The sequence below is a fragment of the Schistocerca gregaria genome, chromosome 7, assembly GCF_023897955.1.
Source record: "Schistocerca gregaria isolate iqSchGreg1 chromosome 7, iqSchGreg1.2, whole genome shotgun sequence".
Lineage (NCBI taxonomy): Eukaryota > Metazoa > Arthropoda > Insecta > Orthoptera > Acrididae > Schistocerca > Schistocerca gregaria.
The window spans coordinates 419,546,712-419,569,811 of record NC_064926.1 but is presented as its reverse complement, the minus strand read 5'-3'; the positions used below and the strand labels follow the sequence as shown (position 1 = coordinate 419,569,811).

The 23,100-nt window shown below is 43.0% G+C and overlaps 1 protein-coding gene across 27 annotated transcripts in view; it reads right to left on the bottom strand.

The window, feature by feature from the left end:
* Positions 1–23,100, bottom strand: part of LOC126281198 (tropomyosin) — a 147,722-nt gene that overhangs the window by 30,178 nt on the left and 94,444 nt on the right. For all 27 annotated transcript variants that reach the window (XM_049979924.1, XM_049979928.1, XM_049979926.1 and 24 more), the window contains one exon: positions 138–271. In XM_049979924.1, the coding sequence (XP_049835881.1) occupies positions 138–271 (134 nt within the window). The remainder of the gene's footprint in view (positions 1–137; positions 272–23,100) is intronic.

The window sequence follows — 23,100 nt, the reverse complement described above, 5'->3', positions numbered from 1 at the left end:
TTAAAATGCATGCCGTAGCTCCCAAAATTAAAATATTTTTGGTTTTATTTGACACATGATAAGTGAACTACAGGTTCAGTTTAAAATAATGATTCAAATCATCGGACTTATCACTCAGTTAACAGTTTGCAACCCACCGTTCAGATTCATCAGCAGCTTGCGAGGCTTCTGCTAGTTTCGCTGTAGCAGTGGCCAGGCGCTCTTCTGAGCGCTCCAGGTCCTCCTCCAGCAGTTGGATTCGGCGGTTTAGGGCAGCAACCTCACTTTCTGCCTGCAATGAACAAATAGATTCAAGATTTAATTTCACGACAGATAACCAATAAACTGTCTGCAAGTTGTATTTAGATATTTGGGAATTTAATAACAATAAATATGATGATGTGTAAGAGAGCTTGCACTTCCAACTCTGCAAGATTACAGCTAACAATACATAAGTAATATTGTATCTCTACTGAAACATTCTTTGACAAATAAAATTTCTTTTCCCACAAATGGTGAGTTATGTGACTAATTCCATGTAGCCCATTTTTCAAAGCTGAAACTACCAGCGCAATTATATTTATTATAATAAAGATATTGGCCAATGATGTAATTGAATTAAAATAGTGCGTAGAAAAAAAATACGTAAGGAAGGAAGCAATTGTTGACAGTATAGCACTATAATTCGCAATTTCGTAAAATATTAAAACTCGAAGGTGGTGGACTGAACTTAAAAAATTTAGAAACAGTGAATGGGCCAAGAACAAGAAATGCAATAAAGAGCAGCCTGAAATATCAATGGCATCATGGATTGAGTGGTCATGGTTTTTGACTGCCAAGTGGCCGAGCCATGTTCAATCGTTATGAACTGTCCATCTGGTCAGGCACTCTTTCTGTAGACTCAGAAGTTGTCATAATATACATTAGTTATAGAATATGAGTCATGTGGTAAGAATATGTTACAATCACAAGTAAATGTGATGAGTAGTGAGAGCATGCAAGATATATAGATATATCTATGAAATGTTAACAAACAGGTGTGAACTATCCAGAATGAAATTTTCACTCTGTAGCGGAGTGTGCACTGAATTGACACTTCCTGGCAGATTACAACTGTGTGCCAGACCGAGACTAGCTCGAGATCTTTGCTGCAGAGTGAAAATTTCATTCTGCAAACATCCTCCAGGCTGTGGCTAAGCCGTGTCTCCGCAATATCCTTTCTTCCAGGAGTGCTAGTTCTGCAAGGTATGCAGGAGAGCTTCTGTGAAGTTTGGAAGGTAGGAGACGAGTACTGGCGGAATTAAGGCTTTGAGGATGGGTCACGAGTCGTGCTTTGGTAGCTCAGTTGGTGGAGCACTTGCCCGCGAAGGCAAAGGTCCTGAGTTAGAGTCTCGGTCCGGCACACAGTTTTAATCTGCCAGTAAGTTTCAGGTGTGAATTATGTTGCAACAATGGAATTCTATAGTCAAAACTTTCAACACAGAATGCAACTTCGAAAGTACTAAAAATATGTGTTTTGACCGAGCACGAAGGAACTGTGTGATTGTGAATCTTGCATTCATTTGCTGCAGCTTATGTGACGAACTATTGTGTTATTTTCTTGGGAGTGATCACATCCACACAAACACCCAGGTTGGGCAAGGAGGCTTACTCACTGTCACCCACCAGTCGTCCAAATTAGTTATTTCAATAGAAGATTCCTGTAACATGATACGTACTATCACTAATGCCGCATATGACACACCACGCATGTATTCCCATTCGAGGATTCGGTTGACCTGTCATCAAATATTTGCTGTTCCCATTCGAAAGCCACTTCCTTTTGGCTGCTAACATTAGTTTTGCAGAATCAACCGTAATTATAGATCCCAATCTTACACTTCGCTGTTGCAAACTGACATCACACCACGACAAAGAGACAAATTAGAATAAAACGAATAGCAAAGGGGGGCAGATCAATTTGGCATGAGGGAGATCTGAATATGGCTCGCATGCTTGGCAGTCCAACACCGTAACCAGTTAACCACAACACCACTTCCCTTGTCAGCTGCTCTATATTGCACTTGTTCTTTGACAGTTCACGTTTCTATTTTGCTTTTTTTTCTTCACAGCCCAGTACACCTTCCTGTTTTCATGCTTTCTGTATGCCCAGTTTTCAACAGGTTGCCCACTGGGCCCTCTGGCCACTAAATCTGGGTGGGAGAGGGGGGTGCGGGGTTGCGCGTGCACAATGAGGAGTTTTCCTTGTTAATAGTGTCAAAGCTTTTAAATGACTTACTGTTTTCGTCTGCAGCCATTAGCTTCGTAGCTGAAAGTGAGCAGCAGTGTGTTAGGGAAATTGCGGTATGTTGACCATAGCCACAAAATTGTCAACAGACAAAGGCTTAAGGATACTCAGAGTTAAGGTGTTTTAAGATGTAACCAGCAGTGCATTAACCGGCATGTAAGCTTAGAACAAATAAAGTTCCCGACAATGAAATCTCCATTTTTTTACCAATGAAAAGTATTTCAGCCTTCCAATATAACCACAGAACAGTATTTACTTTCCGTCAAATGAAAAGATAAATAAGACACCATCCAGTAGGTTGATTTGATTGGGATGCTTTAATAGGAGTTATCCTATTGAACATGTGCCCCTGCCTTCCTCTGATCGTTGCATTGATACAACTTCTCTTGTCTTCAGGGGGTGGGCGTACAAGTTTTACATCAAGAGATCAGATTAGGATTAAAAGTGACAGAAGCAGTGACAGAAAAAATTCTGACCTTTGCAGTTACACACTGTGAATAAAATTAGAAATCTTTTAGGTAGTGTGGTGAAGTAGAGAAGCTACATATCTTTATAGACATTACTCAAAATATACGTAACAGTGGAGAAACAGACGCATACAATCAACAACTAACTGTTTTATAAAGAATACAATACCCGACAAACAATTTTACGCTCATCAAAGAAATTTCATACTTATGCTAAACCCGACGGCTCAAGTCTAGTTTCATTTCATCGTTTTCTTTTGTGGTGGTTGACAATAGTCTTATGATACGATTCGTTAGTGCCGTTTGGATATAGGATAAGAAATGGGAAACGAACGTGCGGCACTGCACGGCAGACGCGACGCGACCCGACACGACAATCCTGTTTGTGGTACCGGTCCCCTTCCCCCTCCCGCCGGCGCGCTGGGCGCCAGACGGTCGCCTATCGACATGGGAACAGCTCACGCAGCCCCGGTGCGAGCCTTGTCGATAGACGCCGGCGAGCAGGAAACGCTCGGATACACTACTGAAACTCGTTGCCACTTGACAGCGAGCTGGTGGTCTGCTTCCGTCAGGAATGGTTGCTGGCATTATCGACTCCCGCTGTGTGGTCACTTTTGCTTTGCAAAGCCGTGCACCTGCCAGTTCCCAAATAGGAAAATAGCAGGACACACGAAAATTTCGACACTTTCAAGAAAAGGCAACTCCGGCCCAATTAAAACTAAGAATCGATTTTTGTCAAACTTACTGACGCTACAGGCATTATACCATGGGTGAATTTTAGAAGTTTCATGTGATTTTTGTAGATTGAGACTTCACAGTTGTTACAAGTAGGAAATTGTCAAAATTTAAAGTTTTTCGAAGCTTATTCACACTAAATCCAATGTGATAAGAAACTTCTGAAACCTCCGTTTCCGAGCAAGGTACTTTGTCCTATTTCAAGGAGTTCAGTACTTATCATACGACTTGATAAAGTAAGTCACATAAAAAGTAACGTACTAAATGACCTGTTTTTCACCTTACTCGCACCACCAGATTGACGGGTCGCTAACAGGTACCAACTGCAACCACAAATTTTACGAGGGTATAGTAATATAGGCTTAAAGCATCGCTGTGATGGTTGCCTGCAGACAGCTCTTGGCGCACCAAGGTAGCAATTCCGAAACAAACGTCAAAATGCCAAGGAATTTAAATTAGACTATAGCCGCTAGTAGGTTCCGCGTGAACCACCTCAGCCGCACACGATTCGTTCCGCATCGCCTTCAAGGAAAATGTGATCTCACGTTAAATGTTGTGACAATGTTGGATACATATTCCGAAGAAAATGTAAACAAACGTATATCCGTCCGTCCAAACTGATTCAAGTCTATACGATTTTTCAAAATTGTTTCAGGTCTGTCCAAAATGCACACGCACTTTCACATCACACTGACCGTCAATACTCAAGTTCAAGTGCCGTACCCACGATTCCTTTTATGGTTTTCCTTCTGTGGAATTATGCGGTTCTCTCCACTTCATCTACGTTAAATATGATCCATTTGGGCGCAACATCACTGCCTTAAATACTGTCTCATTCAGCGGATCACCGATAGCTCAAATGAAGTAACTGATTGACAGATTGCAACGGCACGAGACAATGTTGCCGACGTGCAACAAGCAACACTTGACATGACTGTGTGTATATACCTACAAAACAGCTAACATAGCGAGCACGTGGCGTTCTCGAGATAATGAATGGCTGCCGGCTAGCCTGTATCACCAAACTTCAGGGAAGATCACAAAATTTTAAGCTAAGCATAGGCACTTTACAGTTTAACGTGGCATTTTTGCAAACAAAGTTTGTTGATGGGTTAATTACTCAAAATTTCGAACGACTCCGACAAATTGATGTTGTAACATCCCTATTTGACCAACTTAACTGAGCCACCAATAACACAAATAGAAACTGTATCCCGATAGCAGACTAACGTCTTATGTCATCAAGACAGGCCGCAGCTGAATTTGAAGTGAGGTAAAATTCATTCCAGGGGAAATCTGTCACGAAACATGTCGTTAACAGGGTGAAACGATTATTCCGTGTTTCACTTCACTATTCAGCAAGAACAGGTTTATTTCAAAACACTCGCTGTAACATCCTATGAGTAAAATTCAAGTCGTTTCGCCTTCATCTGATACGCTACAGATACTACAAACACGACGTCAAAAGAGCTTTAACTGTACATTGCTGCATATAGCATTTTATTTGCAGCTGGCAAAGATCGCGTAAGCAGATGCTGTGGATCGCTCTGCCCAAACAAAATTCCATATCGAGTGCGCGTGCAAACATCTCAACTCGCTCCAATGACCGATCCCGGCAGGCCGCAAAGGCGAATTAAGGGCAAGCGGCAGTTGGGAGCATGGTCGTGCAATAAAGGAAGAGCAGTAAGTTTGCGTGGGCCGCGGTACAAGCTCTACACTTTTAGTGTCTGACCCTACTCGCTCTGCCAGGAGGAGGTAGGATCAGTCATCCCAAAGATGAGATTATAGTCAGTAATTTCATCCAACATTTATTCACAAAAGAGAAGGAAAACTACATCAAGGAAACACTATGGTTATGTGGGAGCAACTTCCAAAATTTAGCCTACAGAATTATTCAAACTAACTTTGCCGGAGCACAGTTTACACTGCGATGGACGTAAGGATTCCAGCTTCCAAAAGAAGATGCTTGCTGGTTGGGGACATGGAGGAGCTGTACTTATCTTCTGTGCCACCGCTTGCGTATGCAGATTTGCTGTTAAATTAATGCGACGGGCGTTTTGAAATAATGTGTCAGCTTGTATATTGCTTCAGAGTATCGGGCAGTGGTCACACCTTAGTGTTGTTCCGTAATGGTGATAGTCCGCGGCCCAAATGCCATTCCTCATTGCAACTGATTGTGATACAACCTTCAAATTTTTCACGGTAACAAGAAATAACGTAAAGGAGGAACGGGGGAAGAAAGATTAATCCTGTCGGCGACGAGGTTATTGGAGACCTAACACAATCTGTGATTAATATGGAGAAGGAAACCAGCTGTGCCTTTTCAAAGGTAAATATCCTTGCAACCATTCTAGACGAGGCAGGGACGGACGGAAAACCTAGGTCTGGATGGCTGGAACTGGATTTGAACCGCTCTGCTCAGGAATACGAGTGCCACACCACCTGGTAAAAATTTAAGGAGAACAAAAGCCAATGATCCTCTGACTGCATGTAAGAATGACTTACAATTAAAACACCCGTTGAAAGGTAGACGGGCTAGGTCAACGATACAGACCGAAGAAGGTAACAAGTAGAAGAAAGAATAATCTGCCGATCAAGATTGGGAACGATACCTTGGAGGAGAGGGAGAGAGATATCAGCTCAACGTATATCAGATGTAGTTGTGGAAACGAGGAAGAAGTTTCTAAAAGTGGAAATCTAGAGCACAAAAAGCTGAGAACAGATACATTCAATGCTCATCAAGATTAAAAGCTATTTCACAGCAGTAATGAAAGGCATTCCGTAGCGCAGCAGTTCCCAACCTGGGGTTGATTACCCCCTGAGGGGTAAAATTAAATTTCGTGGGAGATAAAAACAGAAGGGTTCGCTTGTGATTACCACGAAACTACATTTATTTTCCAAAGATCTTTACTAGTATCCATTTCATAATACTGTAATACTGATTACGAATAATTACATTTTTCTTGAATACCAGAATTAATGCGCGACACAATATGGTGTTTCAAGCTTCTGAAACCAATGTCTGAACACCAGCTTCCACTCATATTCCACCCACTACACACATACTTCGTACTTTCTACCATGCATATGTGGCAGTAAAAAAACATTTATGTCTCAGAAAATGCCTTCTCTGAGCTGAGCTGTAGGTAGTTCCTGAAATTAACCAGAAATTGCCTCATTACTCATCTCGTATCAGACACGCGAACTAACTGACAGGACAACACAGCGCTAACAATGGTACGACTACTACACTGCTGTAGAGACTACACAGTATTACTGTAATTATTAGCGGCAGAGATCAGACACACAACATTAGCAGCCTGAAGTCTTCCACTTGAGTAAGGAGTCGCACATTTAACAAATGTTTTCCCTCAGTGTGGATAGTCAAATTTGTTTTCTGAGTAGTTTGTGTAGTTCTTGTGTTATATTTCGCCTTTAATTGGCCGCTGTGGTGGTGGGATAGGACGACCGGGGCGGGGATTTATTAGCTACCTGCCAATTGCATTCAGTGGTAATGGCTTCATAAAGGTCGGGAACCACTGCAGTAGAGTAATCTCAGACGTCTGGAATGTGAGCCATCTCTGTAAGTCTATGGAGGTGAAACACCTTCCTGTTCGAGTCCCTGAAACTTCAATGAAGCAGTCGCAATGATTAGAATGAGAGACTGTCTGGGGAGAGCTTAAAATCATTGTCTGACCATTTGGGTTTATGGTCGCTTTACGTGATGTCCGCTGCCAGGTACGAAGCCAACGACGAACAAAAGAGTCACATACGGAGAAAAGAGTGTCGTCGCAATTTTTTTTTCAGTAGCAGGAAGAGTGCCAAAACATACTAAATAAATATCCCAACCAGTGGAGTATGAGTGCGGTGCGTGAGCACGGGATCGTTCGAAGGTCGTTTTTTAAAAGTTTTTCTTGAATAACTGAGATCGGGGCTTCTGACGAAAGTTTTTCCCAATACAAGATTGAATTACATTAAATTTTCTATTAAAAATACTTATTTTCTCTCTCTGACTAAGTTTCCGCGTTGTGGGGATGGAAAATAGATTATTAAAAATAATGTTTCAATGGTCTGAAATGTGTGTTGTTAAATGGACTTAAGAACAAATATTAAATGTGTGTCACGTGTAAGTGTTCTAGAGCCGTATTAAGGGATACATTGTGCTCTCGAGGTTTAACAGAGGTAGATGAGTGAGAGCACTTTAGGTCGCCGGATTGTGGTCAATCGCTTGCCTCCTCCATAGGTCTACAAAGTTATACGTACCCTCCATGACATGCCTTATCGATCCCTTGTGACGCATTGTGCAGACATGCCTGGGGACTGTATTTTCCACAAAGTGCAGTAACACTACCCGGTATACAGATATGAGTTACTAATAATGCAACCCAAGAAAAGAATATGGACAGGACTAACGTAAATCTCTGAACACTGTGCTACGCCGCTAAACAGGAAGTTTTATTCTTAATCCTCCTGCAACATCCGTCCAGGAAAGAATTTCCCTGCCCGCTTTTCAGTTAACAGAGACCATGCCGTCCGGCATTTCCCGCCCAGTTCTCTTATGCGAGTACATAAAACTTCGCTTAGCTCGTGCCTGTATAGTGGAGTTATTTTCAGTTTAGTGAGTACATACTTGCAGTTGTTTAGTGAGCCATTATGCGAAAAGCTGAACAGTGGGAACTGTCAACTGTCTACCTCACAGAAGAGCTTCTCCCTAGTTCAACAAGCTGTCAATATGTATTCGACATTGTGCTGTCAAAGACAAGACAGTAACATTTACCAATCCATTTCCTTTCCCACTTGACAACACCATCCAAACACTTCTGAGTCATCGTTTACAGGAACGTATTTTAATGAAAGGTCACTCAACTGCAAATTCGTATTCATTTAATTAACCGAAAATAACTAATATAAGAAAGCGTGTTCAGTGAAATTTTGTCTACTCAGGTAATAACTAGGTAGGAAATACTGCAGAGGTATAGTCAGTCTGTAAACTAAAAAGCTGGCAGCTGTCATTGTGGAGAAGATGCCTTTCCCGGAACAGCATTACAGCTGTCGTGGAGGATGACATCCAATTTACCTTCTGGCAGTGTAGAATAGTGTGCTGAGATTAACGTAGATTCTGCCCATATGCGTGTCTTGCGTTAGTATTATTAGTAACGCGTATCTGTATCTCATCTAGTGTTAACGTAGTTCGTAGCAAACAGAATCCCTCTCCCAGGCACGTCTGCACACGGTGTCGCCACTGATTCGTAAAGCGCGCTGGGGAGGTTCGGTGCAAATTTGTGCAAAACCCTGTCATTGCTTCTTGTGACTTAGTAGGGTTGATAGTGGGGAATCACCTACTCGATCTTTAGTTCGCAGAGCTATGAAGTGCGGCGACCTATCTTCCCTCGCGCTTCTACTCTCCACCCTGTTGCACCTCCGGAGTAGAATTTATCCCTTAATACAGCTCTACAGCACTTTAATGTGGCGCGCACACACAATATTTGTATTTAATCACTTCAATTAACGGTAAACATTAAATATGTAAACATGAATTCCATTAAAACATTTGCGATTTTCCCATCCCCTCCCAACATGGAACCTATTAAAAAATTACGACCTTTTTGGAGGAAATTTAATGTGATTTAATTCTGTACTGGGAAAGATTTTCGTTTGAACTCGCGATTTTTGAAACATTCATGAAAAACAACGACCTGTGGGGTGGGGGCTGACCCCCAAGCTCACACCTCTGGAGTAGTGATTTTTAGTACGTTGTCCATGGCACTCGCTCTTTTTTTGAGTCACCATTCTTCTCATTGGCCTGATGCCGCCCGCCATGAATTCCTCTCCGCTAACCTCAATTATTTGTTGAATGTATTCTAATCTCTGCCTTCCCCTGCAGTTTTTACTCGATTTAGCTCCTAGTATAATGGAAATTATTCCCAAGGACTTAACCCATTCCTATTATCATGTCCCTTCTTGTCATTGCTTTCGGTATGTTCCTTCGTCGATTCTGCGAAGAAGCGCTTCATTCCTTATCAGTCCTCCCATTTCCAACGTTCTTTAGCACCAGGTCTAAAACGCTACATCCCTTCTGTTCCGACTTTCCCACAGCCCGTGAGTAAATACAATACAATGCTAGCTCGAATCTCTCATTCTCAAACTTCTTCCTCAAATTAAGGCCATGTTTGATACTAATTTACTTCTTTTGGCCGGGAACGTCCTCCCTCCGAACAATGTACAAAAATTTGCGACTACACAATTTTTCCCCGTAACTTTTCCTTCGTTTGACAGGCCTACGAGGGGCGTATCAAAGGGGAAGTGTACTGTGCGCTTTCAAAACAGCAGCGAAGTCCTAGCGAAAAATATCAGCCGTCTCACTATAAGCGTAGCAAGTGGGCAATCCTTGGAAGTTCAAGCTACAGCAGCGAAGCCAGCTGACACCATACACCGACAAGCTTCTGAGTCTTCTGACGCAAAACAACCTCACTCGCCACGATGTTTTGATAAACCACCTCAGCAAGGATGGGGGGGGGGGGCAACTTTAGTTGTATGTGAGTACTATTTCTCATTGTCTAACATTTTCTATGTAAATCTTGTTAGTTCGCGCAAAAAGTAACAAGTTTTCGCAGGAACTGCGCCTATTGATCAACAACCACAGCGCAATTTTGTTACGAATCCCTACATAAAAATCTTTCTTCACTACTTAGACCACGACTGCATACTGAAATCTTGACAGTTAACTGGACTCTTGTTAACATATGAACCATATACATTCTTGTGTGTCGTAGACAAAGATAAGTGATTTGTCTGACGTGTCTGCAGGAAACTGTTCAACCGCAGGCGGATGTTCGTTCTTCCTGTCCGGCATCGAGCCAAGAGAATGGAGAGGGTATATAACTTAACGGGAACAGACAACATACACTACAGCACAAACATGTTATTGCCATATTTCACTAAAAGGTTGTAAGGTTTAGCTCGCCTTTCTGTTAGGTGGTGGCCGTCTGTCAGAAAAAGCACTGTTTAGTTTCAAAAAGACTACAGAAGAGAGTTCTGGAACAGGAGATTTGAAGTTTTCACTTATATTCGGATTTTTCGGCAAAATAAGACAAAATGTCTAGTACGAATTTGCATCTCCGGCCACAGTCTAACAAAAAATCAGCAAGGTAAACTGTCATTATTCTGAAACCTAGCAGAGAATTATCGAGGCGTCATAACGAGAGACGCATTCAACAGAGACTCTGCCAAACCGGGAGGAATACAACTTGGCTGTAGTGAAACTCATTCATATTAAGCTAAAAGTAACTTGCTCATATACGTCTCTTAATGGCGTTTGCTATTGACGCCTGAAGACAAATGGATATACTAACTGAATTCTAAAAGCTGTGAACCGGATATTAATATGCGTAAGTACTTTTCTCGGCGTCATAAAAGCCACTACGTGACTACGAAACGAAGCACCTATGTATCAAACGGATCGATTATGAAGTTCCACCTGACCATGGAAATTAAGGTTCCCCGTTTCTTCAGTGAAGAAAATTCGCAGCGGTACATATGACACATTTGTTGCCATAGTCCGTTTAAAACTATTTGATAGTTCACGTCTGTCACTTGCCGCAACATTGTTGCCACATCGGACGCCGGCTACCGCTCGCTTATAGGTACAGTCCGATCCACAAACCATGGCGGATCGCGCAACTCGAGAATTACATTGTTGCTGGTTCCAAGCGACGGTTGCGGAAGCGCGTACACGTGCTCTGTACTTTAAGAAAGCATGTATGCTGCAAATTACGTCAATTTGCTTGTGCAGACTTTGTCCACCACCATCTGCCGTAACAACTCCAATTCGCTGAACAACACTCGATATTCGCGTTGACTACGAGATTCACAGCAGAAGCCTGAGAACATTACTGAACACTCGCAGGTTGTAGGAAAATGCGTGACGCAGATGCCCAGAATAGGCGTAAATTTGACCGCCACCGTTCATGACCACGTATGACACACGAATACGTATAACACACGAATACGGGGAGTCACATCACATACTGGTAATACCTAACGCAGAGCAATATCGGAAGTGGCAACAGCGCGCTGTCAAATGCGACATGCTCTATCGACAGCTGATTTTACATGACCAATGACCGAACCACGGCACGAGACGCGTTTCGTATCCCTGAATTTAGATTTATGTCCTATGCTAGCCACAACCTCGTAATGTGCAATGTACCCTAGAAAGCAGTCTTAGAAAACCTGCGGGAGAACTAAAATCATGATAGCTCTGGTCATGGCTATTAAAGCTAACCTCTACTAGGAAACTAAAGACAGTAAAAGTTTCAGCGCTAGAAGCGTACTAATTTCTCGCTGTCACTGGTTATCAGAAACTCACTCTCACTGGCTATCATCCGAAGAGCAGTACTCGTTGGTACTTTGTTACAGATTATAGGCGACAGGCAGATTCCAAACGAAAAAAAGAATGGCAGGAAGAATAAGACCAATAAAAAAAGAATACGATGATGTAAATGACGCAGTAAAGCAGTAGAAATAAACTACATTTAAACCTATTAACTGAATAAAAACTAAACTCTTGATTACATTCAAAAATAAAAAATTCTGCTGTATTTGACGAGATGCGATCCTACGACCTTCTACACCGCAAGTTATTACGCAAACCATTCTGCTATGCCACTACGTTAGACGATTATCTTTATGATTCTGGTGATTCACTCAACGAATTACAGCCTTCAGAAATTGCGTGAATACGAATGTCTTGCGAAGCTTATTTAAGCCGATCTAAATAAAAAGACAAGATCCAGTTTTCGGGATACGAACAGATCAAGAAAGCCGCACATGGAAATGGAAGTGACCTACTCAACTGTTGCGGCAGTTCGGCAACGGAAAGCTGTTAGGGGCTACGTTCAGCGCTCTGATTGGAGGAAACCAGATCCTAAGCCTGAAGTGTCGACTATTTAGTAATTTTAATGGGAATAGACACCTCATTGTAGAATGGTGAATCCAGCCAATTTTATGGAATGAGGTGCGCTATGTTTCACCACCCTCGCATTGTAGCTTACGTGTTTTATACAGTCCATAGCAACGGTTACTATAAACATCACCGCCATTTTTTTTAAAATTTAAGTCACTGCTTTCTGTGATCACTTGAAAAGAGAAGATTTTGAAATGCGTGTGAGGTGCGCCAAAATCAAGTACTGAGCCGAAAATTATTAGTGAATTTGCGAACTACTACTTGTAATCGTCCTCAACTGGGGGTCAAGTTTAACAGTTGTACGTCAGCAAATTATTCACAAACTGACCTGAATGTGAAATTCGTGAATACTCGTAACGAGTGGTGTTAAAAAAATGTGTGTTGCAGCTCGTGCGCTAACTTTCGAAGAAGAGGTACGTAAGCAAAGCCCTTGGTGAACTGTGTCTTCGGCAGCAGAATGGCTACCGAGGGTAGAACGGCGAGGCTGCCCCTAAACGGCAATGGTGCGGTAAATTACAGCAGCCCGCCCGAAGCCCCCGGAAATAATTAAGAGAGCCGAGGCGTCGCTCGCATCCGCCGGTGTCGCGATCGAATGGACTGGACACAATGCGCATTCCCCAGCTGCGACGCTCCGCTCTGCACACAACGCTGGAGATGCAGCAGTAGACAGGTTCCGCGGCTCAGTTCTCCTGAGCAGTCTGAATCTCGACCACGTTTAGGAAGCGCAGCAGCCGGTCGCAATTTGTCTATTTTTCAATGATTTAACATGTAAGTTATCCTTGCAGGGCGATTTCCAGATGGTGGTATTCACAGTTCTTTAGTAACTTGGTAAAAATCTGACAGACTGAAGTGGTTTGAAATTAGCTTATGAGGGGGGGGGGGGGGGAAATCAGGGACGGAGCATAATCTCGGTTGACGAAGGAACTCAGCCCAATCCTTTCCTAAATGAATGGAAACTGAGGAGGACCTAAATCTAGATAGCCGAACGGGAATTTGAACCGCACCTTTCTTGAATGCCAGTCCAGTGTCTTACCATTGCGACAACTCTCAGTGACCACTATATGTGCAGCATCCGCCCAATAACATTCCTCAGGATATAAAAGACAAACCCACATTACAAGCGATCACAAATTTCGCTTATGTTAAAAGAGCAGAAAAACTACACTAAGAATCCACGAAGAAGCTGCCGGTAAACCCTCTCCTATTATTCAAAAGCCCACAGGACTCGCCAATATTGTGGCCCTCGGACTGCCTAAACTTTGATGAACTAGCACTACTTTACTAAATCTTCGATTCGGCAACAGCCATTAAGCAGGTTCCAAACTCCACAAAGCTTCTCTCCAGTAACTTCTCTCCTCTGACGCTAAACCATCAAATTACAGCCAAGCATTTATTTCTGTGTGTGTGCATCAACCGTGAGAGCTACTGGCAGATTACAGCTGCAATTCTGCTAGAGAGCCACGCAGAGATGCCTACTTACGGAAATTTCTCTAATATTAATTTGGAACATGTTCTTCGAAGATAGCTCAAAGTGCTCATTTGCATTTGAAAGTTATCCGTTTTACGGTACCACAACGGTTGTACAGTCCAATGACCAGTTTTGATGTACTTATCAATGCAGGGAGCAAATATTCTGTGCTTATGTATATAAAACCAGTCTGAGAAGTTCACAGCAGTGGTGGTTTCATGTACAATGTCTAATGCGTTCCAATACATTTCAGTATGAGTATGTTACTTGCATGTTTTTACGAGATGTCGCGTAACTAATGTGAGACCCGCACTCTCTCGACGTTAAGCTTTTTCCACAAAGGTTTTTATGTTCTTGTCTCTTTAGTAGGGATGTTTACGATGGGCGGTAAGCTCCAAGCACGAAATTTCAATCCTTATGCATTGAAGGATACTACCTACATTCTCAGGACGAATTCTCTATTACGTCAAGAATTTTCTGAAAGTTCACGGATAATACCCTTAACAGTTATGACATCTAGTGAAGCGGGGTACCCTATATGAAACAGGAAATTATCACATTGCTACTATCCCTTCCTACTGTTTACAGGTCAATTAATAGTGTTGCGCCTTTAAAAAGTGCTCGTATGGACATGATGGCTTATAATCTCAGACTGAGATGCTGCATCCCACCTAGACATTTGCATGAAGCCATTCTGTGAAATTCATAACTGAGAAAAAATGAGTCGTACCCGGTAAGATTAAATAGCGTCTACCACGTCACGGTAACGGGTCGCCTGTTAGAGTAGTACAAATACTCCATAGGAAGGTACACCAAAGTTTTCCTGTAAATTTTGTGTAAGATAGGAAGCCGCGAGTCTGACAATATTGCGTACTGGAGCTACTTACGTAACAGAAAGAAAGTCCTAGGCGACTACGTGCGCAAACGCTTTCACTTGTCAAACGTGGGTTATCTTCATTCGTCCGTGTCTGGAATCTGACACCACAGGTTCAGCGAACCAACGGGAATAAGCCGTCACTTGTTATCAGAAGATAAGACCTCTCTTATAGGTGAACACCCATCCCTATTTCCAGATCATAACGGAAGGAGTACCGAAATCCACTTCGTCACTTTTTCCGCGTATCCCAGATGAAGCATATGTTACATGCTTGACAACAACTGACCAATGCTTCAGTAACCTGCTAGAGCTAATGCATAAAATCTAAGTAACCGGTCCAAAAACGTTGTCAGTAAAAAATACAGCGGTTTAATGCATAGCAAATTATCTCTACATCTGTCACTATATCTCACCTTCCCTCCAAAACTAGTTATTCTAATACCACAAGAATAATAGTGATGATAATATAACGGAGAAATTCCTTTGTCACTGCATTTTTGGTGTAGGTTTATGTGCAATTCTAAGTCTTGTCCTAACCGGGTCTCTAATTTGGATGCCTGCCTTACGCCATCTCTTCGTGATCTGAATAGCAATCATTTCGAGACGTGTCGAAATACTCAAAAGTTTCGCAAGGAATTACACTGTCTAATGGAGAATTTAATCACCATCAACGTTATGAGAATACGTTTGCAATACAGCGAGACACGTATGGTATTATCTGCCGTTAGATTCAGTATTTTATGACATGATACCTCCTCTAACAATTTATTTGGTCAACTGTTTCTCGGAACTGAACTTTGTTCTCTGCGGACAGCGAAAGACTGCTCTTACCACCAACTACGGAACAAAGTTAATGACTTCAGGCGCAACATAGGAAGTACAATTAGAATTCCGTCTCTTACGAGTTACAGCATCTATCACAACGAACTCCTTAATCAAGGGGGCAGTCTCAATTTCTCGTGAAACTGATACGTTATCTGTTTACCAATAAAAGGCGACACTTGATAAGACACTGGTGCTAAATTTTTTAACCTGTCATAAATTACAGTACTAAAGCAACAAGGCTCATCGACCGCCCCGTCAACGCTTAGAGCCTACATTTCAACACTGTTGAAAGCGATTTATCATGAATCTCTCTGCCACACGCTACTTCAGTACAAGAGGATATGTAAGTGAAGTGTGACGTAAGTAGAATGCGGTACCTTCTTTTATCCTTGCAAAACGCGGGAATGTGTAGATGTGCGGAACACACGGGCACCGTGTTTGGAAACTGGTCTTCCCACAAACAATCCCTTGTCTTAGGCATTTTTCTGCGGTATTAAGCCCCTCTTACATTGCCGAATCTCTATCAGGAGACAGAGGAAGCATTCTCTGAACGAGGGGTAAAACCAGCCATGCCGTAAGAGTCAGAGATACCGGTGTCTAACTTCAACATTTCAGCAACATACCAGGAAAATTCACAGTAATTTTTTCTAGGAAATTAGTGCTATGCTTCTAATACGACGACGGTATTCCTGGATATCGAGATCGCTGACTTTTTCCGGCCAGTTACTTGTATTTAGACGCGAAGGTAGTTCATTAGTCGCTTGAAAATTAACTTATAAAATCATTACGATGAAAGTGTGCAGACACTAAGAAGTACCTGTTTGAAGGGGACGGCGAAAGTCAAAATTTTACGTCAAGGATGGATTGGGGGGGGGGGGAGGTGTAATGGAGGGAGAGGGGTAATGAGGGGAAATTCAACGTCACAACGCATACGTGATTAATAAATTCGTACGAAATTCATTTGGACGAGGGTGGCTAAAAGCATCTTTTTCATTCAACATTCGGGTAATTTTACTATATTATGATACATGCGACAGCTCGCTTGGGCAAATTTTAGAAGCAATGGTGGCACATACAGTACTCGCAAAAGGCGAGTTAGTAAGACGTGGGGGGAACAAGTATTTAGTGTGAGGGGCTCTTGTTATATTACACAAGACTTAGCAGCTCGATTCTACTAACAGCATGTACGGTCATTATCTCCGCGGCTCCAGTACTTTCACTGTGGAAAACACAAAGTAAGTCAAATTTTATTATTTACATCTTGAAGCAGTTTTCAACACGTGACTCCCCAAGATAACCCTGTCGAAAGAATTCATCCAATACTTGGCTCCCCACGTACGCTTCCACCCTCGGCCTCACGGTGCTCTGATCTCTTAGGAGGTTTCAAGTACAATGACCGCTTCGCTTCCTCTTCGAGCACCACTTGACAGCGCCCGCAGCTGCCTACTATAGGGGCGTACAGAGTTTCCTGCTTAATGAGAACAACACAATCCCACTTCAAAAAGCAATCATTTCTTTTTGAAATACGCAAAGCTAAACGTTCTACAGCAGATGCAAAAATCAACTTATTCTTCTCCACCCCACCTCTCCCGCTATTTCGAATTCCGAACTTACGTATTTTTGTTGGTCGTATGCGCTTCCCCGTCAAAAACATAGAGGGCACTGGATATGGTGAGTGCTGGCGCAGGATACACACTTTCGTTACACAATTCCCACGGGCCACCTTCAGATATGGCGTGCACCTATTAACCCAATCTATCTTTTCATTTGAATTTCACATTATTGTGACAGACAAACAAGTTTCGTAAGAATGATTACGGACATCTCTAAGACACTTGTTTCAAAAAACCGTCAGGTACGTACGGGCGTTCTCATAGGAGCAAGGCAGTTTTTTACTGCTGCATCGTCTTCTGGTTGCTCGTCACCTGCATACTTTTAAAAGACATGCTTCTGAGAATAGTGACAGTAATACGAGTGTTGTGCATAGTTTGACATAATGCAGATTTTGTTGAGAAACCAAATATGTTCTGACTTGTGTTGCCGTGATAACATACTCGGCCTTGAACGGCCTCGCTGCAGACTGGTCATCAAACTCTGGTCTGCATGTAGCAAGCCGAGTGAATGCAGCGGCAACGTAGTACGAACACACCCGGACGACCACACGGAAGCCAAGCAAGAGGGGTAGTGGCTGGCGTGGTGGGGGGGGGGGGGGGGGAGAATCCGGGAGCCGGCTCAGACGGAGAGGAGGGGGAGAAAGCGAGCAGCCCCGACAAATGCGCTTATTTACTGCCGGAGTCGCATTACTGCCACATGCGGCTAACGAAGCGCTCGGTGACTCATCTGCCCTCTTTGGCGCCCGGTTCCGCTCCCAGTCCGCTCTCATTCGCCCCCAAGATTTGATGAGCACTAACGTACTTAACACAATCAGCCGTGACGGCGGACAAATTTTATGTAGTCGCTTCGCAGTCGGCCACAACTTCACTGCTGAGTCTGGAAATTGTTTCGCAATTACTCCGCAGAGGATGGGGCAGACTAATACAATTGCTGTGTCTTGCGAATCTCTAATGGGACCGTAGAATACGAGCTACCCATTACAGATTCCAACTGGAAAATACAAAAAAAGACATAGCGAAATTATCCATTTCGAAATAGTTAAGAGTTACAGTATTACAGTACAAATTTTGAACGGTGTGGGGCAAGTACTGATATTCAGACCTTTCGCGCTATTCTCAAAGTTAATAATTCAGCTGTTTGAAAGTGTATTTATAAGTATCGACTGCTTTGGCTTTTGAAATTTAGTTTGTCGTCGCACCATGGAAACGCGATACAAAATTAGCGCCAGAAGAATCTCACTGGAGTTCGCAAAAACGTGGGACTCAGTTTTACTGTAACGTTAATTTCACGTATACTTTTACCACTAAAAGAGTATTCAGCCTTTCGTGGATTGTTTGTGTCAATCCTTGTGTGCCCGTTACAGCCCCTGCAACACTGGGATTACTCCTGCAATTGTACCGCTCGACGGATGCTTCCACAGGCCAATTACGTTCCAGGCGATTGAACAGAAACTCTCTCATCTGACAGACAAAAGTTTCATTGTGACGACTGATTGTATCACATTCACCCCTGTGTTTTTGAAACTTTATTTAGCCTGACTGTTTCGGTGCTACATTGCACCGTCATCAGACGCTCAACTAGCAATAACTGGTTCAAAATCAACTACCCAGTCAGCCATTACATGGGAAAAAAATTAGACCGGCGTGCGCAGACCTATTCGTGCATGAAGGGCTTGCAACGCACATCAAATGGCTGGTCTGAATCACGTTCCCAAATCATGACTTAGCGAAAGGTCTCAAGGAAGGCGTTTTCTTCACAACGCCATTACCGTTTACCATTCGCCTGCATCCCCTCCGCGCGCAATTCTGAGTTATTCTCAGCGCTGTTTCTGAACTACAGCACGCACGAAGCCTTAGTCACTAACGCAAGCACATCCGACTGTGATGAATCATACGGTTGACGTGGCAAAGATCCACAGAAAACAGAGTTCCTCCAACATTTCTTCCAATAATAATGCTCTCTTAAGGTCACATCTTAACCCCCAAGCCACTCAAGATGTATTCAGGACCCTAAATAGCAGCAACCACATAGAACGAAACTACTCAAAACCTGAACCGAAATGACAGGCTAGAATGGAGATAAATTAGAATCTCAAGGACCTGGTTATACAGAGATACAAATAGTCATCTTCGAATTCTCAGAGCCCACTTTTACATTAGCTCTTCTGCAAGCAAACATCCTTCCGAAAAAGTGAAACATGTTAGGTGGAGATAAACCAAGCTTGTGGTTGTTTCATATACAACGACCGTCCTCATACTTCTCAGAAAATGGGTGGCATGGTCGAAAATTTGGGTCGGAAGGCGATGGCACACCCAACGCCCCGACTATGTGCTGATCGATTTTCAGCTGTTTGGTATGCTAAACGAGTGTTTACTCGTTCCAAAGTCGAAGGACAAGTTGGCCAAACAAGCTGTACACGAGTGTCTCAGGCATTAAGATCAAGAATTCTTCACTTCTAGCATGAGACATTCAGTCATTGGAGGAGTTACGAAATACTGGTGAGGACTACACTGAATAGTGACACTTCATTATCCGCCAATGAATGTTTTTCCGCTGTAATTTGACTTCCTTTGCATTTTAAAACATTCTGTAAATTAAGGTTGAACATCTTATCACTTTAGATCTTCGATTTAAAAACAGGTTACTATTGTTAGAGAAGCTATAACACTACACGAAAGATTGACCGGCAACATAGCTGTTTCTCGGGACCTGTTAGGGCTTTGAAGATCTAAAACACATCCACGAGCCTGCAATAGGCGAGTACTAGCGCACTACCTGTCTCCCAAACTCGTATTAGTAAATACGGTAAATTTTCCTCTTTCCTCCAGTCACTGATTGTGGAACAGTATATATTTTGATACAGGCATGCTTTTCGTGATTGTGTCAATAATTGATTTCTATTGTTTGGATGTATACGACAGCCCCCCTCGTCTTACCGAGATTATTTTGATTAATACTGCTGAAACAAGACTGGCTGCCGTCTAGGCCAATAAAGCTTTCCAACATCTTTGTCCGCTTCATATCGCCAGACAGTGTCGTTACGAAAATTTCCATGCAACTGCCATTCGCTTGTACAATCTGGAACATTGTCGGCAATCACAATCATGTCCACAAGCTTGCATGATTGAAAATGGATGAAGCTTTGGTGCAATTTAAAAGTTGCTTGCGGACCACTCTAAATCGAACCGTGAGAAACCCCATATGGTTCGACACGCCGCAAAGCGGCAGTATTTCATACACACGGAACAAGCTATCATAGCAGTGAGTGCTGAAAGGCCGGCCGGTGTGACCGAGCGGTTCTAAGCTCTACAGTCTGGAAACGCGCGACCGCTACGGTCGCAGGTTCGAATCCTGCCTCGGGCATGGATTTGTGTGATATCCTTAGGTTAGTTAGGTTTAAGTAGTTCTAAGTTCTAGGGGACTGATGACCATAGATGTTAAGTCCCTTAGTGCTCAGAGCCATTTGAACCTTTTTTTATGGATCTTTCTGGACACTACTGTACACACAAAGTTTTAATTTCCTCCAACTTTCTTACTCATATCGGCCAATTGAAGCGCGTTGCAACATTTACCACCACCTCGAAATCACTTTGTTCTCGCGGCGAGGAAGCTGTAAACTGCACAGGTCTGGACTGTCTTCCCCGTTTGAAGGTACTATCGTGAATTAGCGCTTTCGATTCTATCGGCAGCAATTTTGTATCATTAGATGCCCTGTCACGCATGGACGGGACTTGCCTTTGCCTATGTTCAACCTGCAGAAGCAGGGAGGATGGTTCGCATTTTGCGGCAGTAGGTGTTAACGTGTAACCCACAGTCAGGTATCAGAATGGTTTTCGATCTTCTTGTACGTCAAAAAGAACGTGCAACGAGGCATCGAAGCAGCCTGAATAGTCCAAACGCTCGCACAAAGTTACGTTGTCGATGCTGAAGTTTGAGACACATGCCTGTAAAGTCTGCAATTAAAGTGTGTACGCAACTTTCTACCCAGGTGCCACTAGGTTTGCGAGCTACTAGCTGGGCAACATCTATGCCCGATTAGTGTAGCCGAACGCCGAAAGCAACAGATGTGCGGGGGCCGCCTCTGAGTTCTCGCGCCGGCGGCAGACAGACGGGCGCAGTGAAAGTGTGTCATATCGATTCGGCGCGCCGGGCAGCCTTCACTGTCTGCGCCGCAGTGGCCATCCGGCGCCGCTTGGCGGTCTGGAGTCTGGAGCTCCGGCCACTGACACCGTCCACTGGCCAGTACAAACTCCCTCGACTAGTGCTTCAGACGTGGAGAAGATACCAGTTTACGTTCTCTTGCAGCCTGTGCTCGGCTAATACGGTCTACCATACAAGCGTAGAACAAATCTACCGGTGCTACGTGGATGCGCGGTGTCTCCTCCCTGCACGCGTTCGCGCGTTCTGCTTTTTAAGACAGAACATTGGGGCAAATCGTATCGTGGCACCGATAAAAACAATTATGATTTATGTCGTACATAGCAAGATAAACCAATGAAATATAGCATTCTGTTTAGAAGACATGGGCACTACATTTTTAACTCTGTCTACATCCGACAGGGCGGCACAATACCATCATACAAAACACCTCTAACTTGCGGGTAATAATTACATTGCAGTCCATCTCACTACTGCCACTATTCTGTATACTGAGATTCTTCCAGGCGCCACAAAGATATGGATACTACTGTTTAGATGGTAATAACATAGCGGAAGATACATACGTCAAGGAAAATTCTTACAGGCTTAAAGGCGATGGCAATCTGCACCCTGAAGGCTTTTGCCTTCTGTGATACAGCAAAAAATGTGCATGGTGATTCATACTTTCAAGGTTGGTAGATAAAGGTAAATGTACATTAGAGGTAAGGGAACGAATTGAAAGTTAAAAGCGAAAATCATTCTCACGCCTGACAGTGGAATGCATATTACCAGAAGCGCTGTTGCTACGACTGTAGAGCAGGTAAGTTTCTGAGATGGTAGTATGGATCGAAACGAAAGTATTGTAAACGTGGGCTCCAAAATGCATACCTTAAGAGCTATTCTCACTTGTCCTCTTCGATACTGTGAAACATTTGTACTGATGAAGTACCCATAGCTCTTAGGTATGCATTTTAGAGCCCAACTTTATTGGGCATTTATTACTTTTGGTATATACTACTTCCTTCAAAAAATATGGAAACCAAAAGAGCCTGCAGTAGAAGAGGTTTTACAGTATGTAAGACTAACAAGTGCTTTTGGCTATTAAGTCATGCATTTAAGAGCCAATGGTTATCAACTAGGCATTTTTTTCCTTGTTTTGTTCCATACCTCTGAAGGTTGCCTACTCCACAAACTTAGCAACAACAGTACCAGTAGATTGATTCCACTATCATAGGTATCACAACGATTTTCGCTTATAACTTTCGTCTCTGTCGTTCCTGCATCAGGTTCCCTTACCTCAAATTGTATACCTTTACCCTTCTTCATCACACCAGAAGTTGATAACCATCAAGGAATGACACTGTATACCATGTTCTCCGTGCTCTTGCATAAATTTTATGCTTTACGCGTGTATGCTTGACAAACTGAATCTACTACGAAATAATATGGAAAATTAGAACACTGTGCAGGAGAGGCAATGGTCTACCGACTGAGGTACTCAGGCACGGCTCGTGACCAGTCCTCACAGCTAATAGTCGCACTTGGCTATCTCAGCAGGTTGAGCATGTCAGCTAATGGCAACATCCCGAGTTCGAGTCCGGTAAACCGTTTTAATCTTGCAGGAAGCTTCATAACAGTGCATACTGTACTGCAGAGTGTAAATTCATTCCGGTATGCCCCACGTTCAACAAAGGTTTTATCCGTGAAACCCTGGTAAAAAATTCACCCATTGTGTCTTCTGGG